This window comes from Atta colombica, unplaced genomic scaffold (genome assembly GCF_001594045.1).
Source record: "Atta colombica isolate Treedump-2 unplaced genomic scaffold, Acol1.0 scaffold102, whole genome shotgun sequence".
NCBI lineage: Eukaryota > Metazoa > Arthropoda > Insecta > Hymenoptera > Formicidae > Atta > Atta colombica.
In genome coordinates this window covers 437,858-448,536 of record NW_017259187.1, presented here as the reverse complement: position 1 = coordinate 448,536, position 10,679 = coordinate 437,858, and the positions used below count along the sequence as shown (strand labels likewise).

At 33.9% G+C, this 10,679-nt stretch overlaps 2 protein-coding genes across 3 annotated transcripts in view; one reads left to right on the top strand and one right to left on the bottom strand.

Moving 5' to 3' along the window:
- Positions 1-54: 54 nt before the first annotated feature.
- LOC108687927 (BTB/POZ domain-containing protein 7) overlaps positions 55-10,679 on the bottom strand; it is a 21,172-nt gene continuing 10,547 nt past the window's right edge. Inside the window, exons 10-11 of the mRNA XM_018193974.1 lie at positions 2,628-2,843; positions 55-716 (exon numbers count right to left, since the gene is read on the bottom strand). Of these exons, the coding sequence (XP_018049463.1) occupies positions 420-716; positions 2,628-2,843 (513 nt within the window). The 3' untranslated portion in view covers positions 55-419. The remainder of the gene's footprint in view (positions 717-2,627; positions 2,844-10,679) is intronic.
- Positions 7,821-10,679, top strand: part of LOC108687902 — a 7,022-nt gene continuing 4,163 nt past the window's right edge. For both annotated transcript variants that reach the window (XM_018193934.1, XM_018193964.1), the window contains exon 1: positions 7,821-8,033. The gene's annotated coding sequence lies outside the window, so the exon portion shown is untranslated. The remainder of the gene's footprint in view (positions 8,034-10,679) is intronic.

The window sequence follows — 10,679 nt, the reverse complement described above, 5'->3', positions numbered from 1 at the left end:
ATATATATATTTATATATATAGATTATACGGTATGAAACCTCCGTATACTCCGTACACATTCGCATCGTATTTGATAAGCAAAATTTTTTCCTTTTTGTGTGTACACAGGGCATAACTTCCAAATCCGAAAAAATTACGGATACTCTTAAATCAAGTACTTTCTATCCTTTTTTAAGCTTGCTTTAAATAAAAATGTACATAAAATTACCCTTGTAATAAATTTGTACCCGCAAGAATAAGGTTTGATCGATACATGCTACGATAGAGAGAAAGAGAGATAGAGGAGGTTGGCTATGTAATAATAAAGGAAAAAACGGGAGAGAGAGAGAGAGAGAAAGAGAGAGAGAAGAGGGAATACAAAGGAAAATCATCAGTAGTTGCCATGTTGTCCGCTCCATCCACATATCATATATAAATTTCAAATAAACCTCGGTAAGGCAGTGCCAGCACGATGATACACGTAAGGTGGGGGCGGTGGACCGGAGAAGTGTCTTTGATGCTGATGAGGAAGCGACGACCGGTGAGCAGCCGGCTCAATGGTTCCACCGCCCGACGGGGAAACGTGCGGTAAGAGGTGCGACGCCCCGTCACCGAGATCCAATTCCAATTCCTGCTCCTCGATTAAATGCAGAGCACCGAAGGAGGCCGTCGCCATCGCTACATCCGGCATCACGCCCGACAGTTGGCCGTCGCTGCAGGAATTGCCCTCTTGCTGCTGTAAAACAAACCGGAGGCGTACTGCTTGCGTAATCCTCGTTTCTCGAGGAAGCGACTAATCGAGCGAGATACCGCACTCATGGAGCAGCGATATGATTACGAGATAAAAAAAAAAAAAAGAGAAAACGACAAACTCGTGCTGCAGCGCAGATGTGGAGGGAAACAGTTCCGTAACCACGGTTTGAGACAGCCTGCGCGGCTGCAACGAGAGAACGGATTGTACAAGACCGACCCTGTAATTTACCATTTCCCAACTAGATTCATTATCTCGTCTCGCGGTACCGAGCGGGATCGAGAGGATCTATAATAGAACCTTGATTATCCGACCTAATGAAGACAGGCCCTAAACATTGAATAATCGAGAAAAATCCGATAATAGAAATTACATTTTATTCTACATTTTATTCTAGGAGTACAAATTAGTTCGGTCCGTTTCCCTAAAGATAGCTCCAGCTGTTGTGAATGGTTCATTGTAACAGCTGATTTTGGCGGTTTCAGAGAGATTAAACATCTGCTAATAATATTCAGTTTATATCGCTTTGAGTTTCATACAAAAATTTTTATTTTTACTGTGTTTGAAATGTCGAAATTTGTGTTTAACCAAGCAGCATTTGCGGGAGGTTTTGATTTTCTGCTTTAATTGGAAGAAAAGTGCGGCTGAAGCCCTTCGAATGCTTGTCGAAGTTTATGGTGACACTGCTCCAACTGATAAATCATGGGAATGATTTCGACATTTCAAGGATGGAGATTTCAGCGTTGAAGACAAGCCTCGCTCTGGACAGCCAAAAAAATTCGAAGACAAAGACTTAGAGGCATTACTTGAAAAAGATCAGAGTCAAACGCAAGAGGAGTTTGCAGAATCATTGGAGATAATTCAACAAGTCGTTTCTGTACGATTGAGAGCCATGAGAATGATTCAAAAATAAGGAAATTGGGTGCCTTATGAACTGAAACCGAGAGACGTTGAAAGGCGATTTCACTTGCGAACAGCTGATTCAAAGACAACAGAGAAAAGGTTTTTTGCATCGAATTGTGATTGAAGATGAGAAATGGATATTCTACGACAATCCCAAGAAGAAAAAAGCCCGATCAATCGTTGCTATCGACCTCAACATCAACACGGCCGAATATTCATGGTTCGAAGATCATGCTCTGTATCTGGTGGAACCAAAAGGGTCTTGTTTACTATGAGCTGCTGAAACCTGGCGATTCCATTACGACGATCGGTATCGGCTACAATTGATTCGTTTGAGCCGTGCATTGCGAGAAAAACGGAATACGAGCAAAGACATGATAAAGTTATTCTTCTTCATGACAATGCTTGTCCTCATGTCGCTAAAGTCGTAAAAAAATATTTGGAAACGCTCAAATGGGATGTTTTATCGCACCCGCCGTATTCTCCGGACATTGCTCCTTCTGATTACTGGTTGTTCCGAAGGATGTAGCAAGTCACCGGTTCACTTCTTTCGCAGAAATCGAAAATTGCCTGAGAGATGGGAAAAAGTAGTAGGCGATGGACAATACTTTAATTGATCTGTTCATTCATTTTATTTTGAAATAAATGCACAAAAAAACGGACCGAACTAATTTGTACTCCCAATACAAAAAAATTTATTTTAGGTACAAGTTATTTTATTTATATTTTCGGTACCTTTAGACTATTTTACCTTTAGACTATTTTAGACACTCGACTCTGTGTTCTTTATCAAATAAGACATAACAATTTTTTTGATGCACCAGATATGCATTGAAGAAATGAACTGTCTGAGAACGTTTGATAATGAAATCGAATAATATGAAGTTAATTAATTCGGGTTGCAATTAAAAATGTCTGGGCCTACGCGAGATTTCGAGTCACCCGCGAAATAATACGAATACGACAATAACGTAATAGTGTGCTGCCCCTTACCTCGGCAAGAAGTCTGCAGCTCTCTCCCTCAGTCACTATAGCTGGAAGTTCGTGTCTATGTGCGTAAGACGAAGTCGGCCGAGGAAATGTCATGTTCCTCCCGTAACACACCGGGGCGGTAGTTCTCACACGAATACCCATGCCCGGCGAGTCAATGTCCTCTATATCTGTCATCCTCTGCTCGTTTTGCTCTTTCATACTGTAAGACGCTGTGTTCTGAAATCGATACGCCGGCAATTTATCGCGCGCTGTCCGCTAGATGAAAGATGCATTAAAAGCTCGGAATAATACAGAAAGGGAAAGACCCCGCGATTAAGCGAGGGAGGAGGAGGGAGGCGGGTGAGGGGGGGGATGACGGCGGTTTGTGGGACGTCGACAGTATCGCGCCGGGGAATATTAATCGGAGCTTCGTCGACAAGGGGATTGGATAGTTTCCGAGGCTGGGATGAATAGATAACGGTATAAATTACCGAGAATTACAGTTTTCGATTGTGAGAATTAAAGTTGGATTTTATTTCTATGAAATTTGTTTCATGGAACCTTCACCTTTCCACCACCGGTTTTGCAACCGGAGGCGAGAGAATGAGGATTTTGCAAAACGAATTCATAGAAACGAACCTTCGCTCGCGTCCTCCGGGCCGAGAAGGTGAGGGGTGTTTTTCCCCACCTATCTACCGAAATAGAACGTGAGCCGTGACCTAATTGACGTGTGCCGCACGCGTTGCCTAGGAAGACATTAATGCAACGAACAGGGAATGACGCCTTGCATACGTTATGCGGTCGTAAATTAGCGAGCGGCGACGACACGCGCGATTATTTCACGAGCGGCAACTCGCACATGTTCTCAGATACTGGTCTTCCCATTAGGCCTTTTCTTCCCACACCTGAGCGAACACGACTCGCAAAATTATATACCTGTAAATCTCATCCGAGATATGACAAAGCATTCTTTCCGCGTAATTATGCATAATTTTTGTTTTTTTCCCTTTTCCTCTCTGCAGTTCTTTTGCGGTTTCGTTTGACACTACTATACTTCTCTGATCTGAAAGATATTATGTCACTCCTAGAACACTTCTCTAATCTGAAAAATATTAAACTATTATGTCGTGTTTCATGAATCAAAATAGCGAGCGATGATATCAAGCTGTTATGTTACACAAGGGAACCTCTGAACACTTCCGCGACATTATCTACTAGGATAATATTTACGTATTGAACAATGGTCTTACTGTAAAATATTGACTTAAACAAAGCTCGTAAATAATGATTCGCTATTGACATGAAATTTGACAACTATGTTGTATTCCAATTAAAAGCAATTAACTTTGAAAATTTGAAAGAATTAAACGTAACTGTTGTATATTAATAACGCGATGTATAAAATCATTCTTCGAAGAACTATTGTAATATTCCAGAAAAAAATTTTTAATAACATAACGATGTTATTTTACTTCGATCGGAACAGTGATAAAAAATTTTATATTTTCTCCGTGAGAAGAACGAGTTTAACGATGAATATTAATTCTAAGATTATAAAGACGTAAGCGAAGCTAACTATCGAACTCGGTAAACGATTCATTCAATCGGTAAAATATGTAATAAGTTTCCAGAATCAATTTTACATATCTAAGTCATTTCATAATTTCACAAAAATAATAAACAACTTGAAGCAAATTACAGAATGATAATGTTTTTTAATCTCACGTCAGCAATATACGAATTCAAGTGATTACCAAAGTTCTGGTACATTATATTGTTTTAACACGTTAGAAATGTTATGTCATCATGACGATAATACATTGGACTGACAAACACGTATGTATTAACATGCATAATTTTAAACAGTATATAACGTTTCATATTCGCGTAACGTGTAAAAAGAGCCTCCGTACGCTACCTGCATTACGAAACACGTTCAATAATTTGTTTGACATTCGCCACAGAAACGGCGGTCGCAAATTAAATTCTGTTTCTCTTCATGCGCGCATGTTAAATTCTAAATTACATATATTATATTGAATTATAAGTACTTTTTTATATATACTAAATTCTGCTTATCTTGTTATTTATTTATCTTTATGCAAATTTATACTTTGAGATCATTGTCTGAACAAACATAATCGTTCCCATAATTTTTTGAATACTAAATACGATGTTATTTATCAATTGCTTCATCACATTTTTGACAAACAAGTACAAAATCCGATTTTAACGTTGTAACATCGGCATTAATTTTTTTTTCGTTAATATCACGTGAAAGTATAACTTTCAGCTTTAAAATACATTTTGTTTCGTTTCGATATAACTTTTCGTTTTCGAGATATACCGCATTGAAAATAGTCATATTGTATTGTCAATTTCATATTGCTTTTTGATTTACTGTTGATATGATCCGAGCATAGTATTATGTAATCGCAAAAGCACTTACTTTTCATATATACAGTGCCCGCCAAAAATTCAGAGCCAGCTGAATATCTCGGAAAAAATGCATTTTTAAGAAAAATGTTTCAGATAAAAATTGTAGGGTTTAAAAAGATTTATTTAATGATCTTATCAGTTTGAACTTAGATAGCATTGCCAATGTCAGATCAAGGCCATTGACTTTTTTCATCGATTTTTTTAAATTGGACACTCTATATGATAACGCTTTTTAGATTTTTACAGATATTATCTTCAAAGATATCAGAAAATTATCTCCACGTTTTTATCTATTATTAATGCTAACGTTTTCGTAAGCCTTGCCGTTCACTTCAGTAGGACAAGACACACACTGGACACCCTATTTTTGATTCCAAAATCTATTAGCCAATGTTAAAAACTTTTCAAAATGCTACAATAAAGTTCATTTTTATTAAGTATTTTTTGAGTTACAATGCTTAAGTTATAATGCTTAAAAGTTATAGTATTGCTATTCTCATTTTTACATAAAAAATGAATTTGCTAAAAATAAGAGAAACAATGACTTTGATCTTAACAAATGTTATCCAGGGCACAATTCTGAATAATATTCAAGAGGTTTTAGTTCTCCGTCGGTCGAACACCTTGGATAATACTAACAATGGCAATACAGTAACTTTCAAGCATTATAATTCGAGTAATACTTAATGAAAATGAACATTATTGTAGCATTTGTTTTTGACTTCGGCTATTAGATTCTGGAATAAAAAATAGGGTATCCAATTTAAAAAGGTCACTCAAGGTCAAACTGATGAAATTTATTAAATAGATCTTTTTAAACCCAACTTTTGCCGCCTAAAACATTTTTCTCAAAAATGTTACTTACCGAGATATTCAACTGGTTCGGAATTTTTGGCGGGCACTATACATAAATATGCAGTGTTAAAATGGAATAAAAAGCTTTTTCCATGTATTGCATGGGAGGAACCATTTTCAAATTGCTATATTTTGAAAAATTATAGCGAAACAAATTAAAACATTTTAAAGTTAAAAATTGATCTTTTGCATGGGGAGGAGAGCATTAATAAAATTTAGAAAAAAATTTGCTGTGTTACAACATAAAAATCCTCAAAATTATTTTTTTTCGCCTTCTTAATGTCATTTTTTTCAAAATTGTAATGTGAGAGCTAAATTTAAAGAATGGATTTGTATTCATGGCAAAAAAAACAAATAAAATTATTAAATAAAATATTTTATCGCAAACTAGTATTATTACAACGAGCAAAAACAACGAGTAAAACAATTTTTATGCTTTATGTTTTAAAATTAGATCGATTAGATTTAACAATGTAACTTCTATTGTTTAGAGATAAATGGAGATAATTAATGGAGAGAATACTCAGATTTATAATTCGCGTTTGTTGATTTGCATTATTTTACCATAACACCGAAGCCACAGTGATGCAACATGTCGCACGTATTTGATAACACATTTCTGCATTTATTCATGCATAATACTGCATCAGCTACGTTATAGAGATTGCATGCATTTCATTCGATTGGTAGTCGCAAGTGTTCATAATTCATCCGCTTGTCACCCCAGTGCGACTTCACGATATCTACCATTGTACAAACCGCATTTAAATCGGGACATAAAGATAAATTATTTTTTGTGAACAGTCTCTTTTCAGGATATCACCGTACATGTCGTTTGTGTAGTCAATAAAAACTCAGAGAGGAAAGCAGCGACATTTTACTGAATTAAAATGTGACATATTTGTAATACATATCTCGCTGAGAAAAAAATTCTGCTAATTAAAAATTACATACTGGATAAAGATTATGTTTGCATTGTTATTGTAGTAAACTACATCACGAAAGCATGTTGGCGTAACATTTTACGAATAGAAAAAATTAAACAATATAGGTAAATAAAAAATATTAAAATAAAACATACTGCAGTATATTCATTTTCTGTATTTACGTTTTTCTATCTGTATACGTATCGACTTGCACATCATCTCATCGTTTGAGAGCGGTAGTGCTCGTAGTTTTTGCTAATTTGTCCGATATCGAAAGTCAGTTACACTGCTGGCGTTCCCGTTACGTAAATATGAACAATACAACATAAATATAAATTGAATATTTCGAAATTATATAAATATAATTTCGAAATTTTCGCAAATTATATAACTATTATTTTGAGACATTAACAAATATATCATTTCGTCGTTTTGGAATCATTCAGAAAAATATAGAAACAGCAATAGAAAAATAGGAAAAATTGACAAAAATTCTTCCTATGAAGTGATAAATTTTTATTTTGTAAAAATAGCGAGTTTTTATTTGTGCCAATAATAAAAAAAATAAAAAAGGATAAAAAAGGCTTAAATATTATATTTGAAGACTGATCCTCTTTTCAGTATAGAGATACTGAAAAAAAATTTCACAACATAAATTCATATTAATCTAATTATTTTTGTAGATCGAATATTGTAAATATAAAATAGGCATATCGTTGACGTTGAAAAACGTCTCGCTGTCGTAGCTGTTCGAAAAGATTCGCAGTTTCACGAAGAAAGGAAGGATATCTCTCGAGGACTCGTTTGCATCTCATTGCATTGAGACAAAATGCGCACATCTTTCGTATCATCTCAGAGCGCTAATTCTACTACGTCTCTATTGTGCGAACGTATAATTCGACGTTGCGTTAGAAGACAGATAATGCGAATACCAGTGCGGAAAAAGGGGGAGAATAAGAGGCAAAGTCAAACAGCGACGAGAGTCTATTCGCAATATTAGTCGCGCGAATTGCGTTGTGTCCAAATGCCGTGCTAAACCTACGCGCGCGGTGCAGACTTTGCAAAAAAAAAAAGAGAGAGAAAGAGAGAGAGAGTTTTGTTTAATCGTTTCCAATTACGCACGTGTTGTCATTCCATGTACGTCACATCAATGACATCGCATTCTTAATAAATGCGCCCCGCCCGCGTATCGTACTATCAGTGTAAGGTAAATGACATACTCATTAATAGTAACGTATGTAAAATATAACCACAATAGATCGAACATAAGTGATGATTATATAATAAAACTTTTTTCTACGTCTATTCCGATAAGATCCTTTAAGTAAATGCACAATTGGTTCGTAAACTTTTATGCTCATCCTAAAAGCATCGAATTTACATTCTTAGATATTTTTTTTAACCTTCATATGTGCCAACATGAATTAGTCTATTTCTGGAGTTAGTTTCAAAGTAAACAATGTCCATATTAATGTATGCACTCAATAAATAATAAAATATAATACATTTGAATTAAATTTAATACATTTTCTTGAGTTAAATTATTTAACTTCATTGTTCTAATTAAATTAATGATATATTGAATATAGAACTTATAGAAATGTAATTTATAGAAATCATTAAAAACAACTTAAATTGCGTATAATTTGATATTATGAATTTAACAAGACAAATATGAATTATAATTGTCGTATTAATGTGTCAATTTATTTAAAGACTCTTAATTATTCTGATTGAACGTGAGAAAATCTTGGCGCGTGTTTTTCAGCAATTTCGTGACAGAAGATTTAACTACATATATTCAAAACGTAAACACTGGTGTCTAAAAAAACAACAGTTACATGCAACAGGCAAAAATTTATTTCTCTCATTTACTTTGTTTGAGTAATAGATTTATAATTATTTTATCTGAAATTTTTTTATCTTTATTTCACTTCAACACAAGGTCAAAATGATTATATATCAAAGTTGATATAAGTTATTATCAAATTATATATATAATTATAAATTATACATATATTATATATATCAAATTATTATATATCATTTATATAATACGATATTGATATCGTACATATTTAAAAATCAAGGATTATGTTCGAATGATAAGAATTGATGAACGATTGCGTGTGTATGAATAGTGAATGTGATTTTAATATAAAACGTTTCTCAAACCTTGTCTACGAACGTGCCTGGCATGCTTAAAAATTAATCATTATTTCCAATCATAATTGTGCTGCTTCGGAAATTTTTAAGCAAAAAATATCATGACAAACTTCCCATTTTGGATTCCATTGTTTCGCACGACGAGCATAAGAAATATCTTCTATATTGAGGAAAGACTTAATGTTGATTAAATATTCTGAGTACGCTACATAAATGGTTCAATATGCGTTACATATAGCCGCGTAGGAGTTCCTAATAAGTCACTTAATAGCTCGAAATTCTTAAAACTATTGTGGACTCAAGTTGATATATTAATTATTTCCGTGAAATTACAATACAATGTCAAGCTTTACAAAGAAAATCAACATCGTTGATAGTATCAATGACACTGAACGTACTTCCGAGTTTTCAGCTTAATAAACTGCGCTGGCAAATAGCTGCTCGTGCCTGGCATACACGTCCTTCTTGCGATTTAAATTAATTCGCGACACTCGCTTATTGTTATGACCACGATTGTGTCATTTCAATCTCGTATCATTTATGCACGTATAATAGTGATGCAACGATCAAGTCGGTTAATAACAGAAAGGTAACTGATCGCGAAGAAATATTGATATATTTTCCTTCTTTTATGTTTCTATTTGATAATAAATCTGAAGCATAGTTCAATTTATTATATTATCTTCAAGGAAATTGCTTATTATTTGAAAAATAAATTAAATTGCCTCCAGTTATACCTGGGAAAATGTAGATAGAGATCAGATTTATATTTAGAAGTTGAGAATAATATTTAGAGAAAACATCATATTGTTTTATCATGCTGTTCTATCATTCTGCTTTATTAAAATTTTTTAGAAATTTATTTTGAACTATTTGAGTTATAAAAATATTTCGCACTAAAAAAGTTGAAACAATGTTAAAGAAAATCGTGTGCAGTGAAATTTTCGCTACAAACTTTGAATTAGCCGAAGAAGTCGAAGATGAAAGATAGCATGAGAAATCTGAAGCAACTCGCATAAAGTTAAATAACATTATGCATTCAAGAGCAAACGTTCGTCAATGCAGCTTTCGTGGAATGAGAACTTAGAAAGATGAGAAGATAATCTAACAACAGTTTCCGCATTAAGCATATGCGTGGAATCAAGTCTAATAGCTAGAAATAAAATCATCGCGAAAATGATACACAATTATGATTGTTGACCGATTATACACAGAAGATATAATAATAAATACACAGAAAAAAGAAATACATCAAGTTTCCCACATTTTTTTATCCGTCTCATTCAATTCGTAGATTGCGATTGCCTTCCAGTAACTAATTTTTAAATCGATCTATTTAAAAAAAGAATTTTTATCTTCAATATATCGTCTATAATATTTTTTTTATAATACGAATTCTCAATTTTATTATTTGCTTTGATACGATAATAAAACGAAAAAAAGCATTCCACTGGCGTGGCGATTTTTCTGAACATACATTGAACTGATAGAACTTCGCAAATATAGGAATATAGGTCATGGATATCCCGAGTGATCTTTGATGCTCAAATTTTCAATATTAGATACTTTCAATATTGATCAGATATCAATATATTTTGCAAGAGATACAAAATAAAAAACGAGTAATCTTCTTCTGATATGAATAATAAGCAATACATATTGAGCATATGCGTTTACTTTTATTATT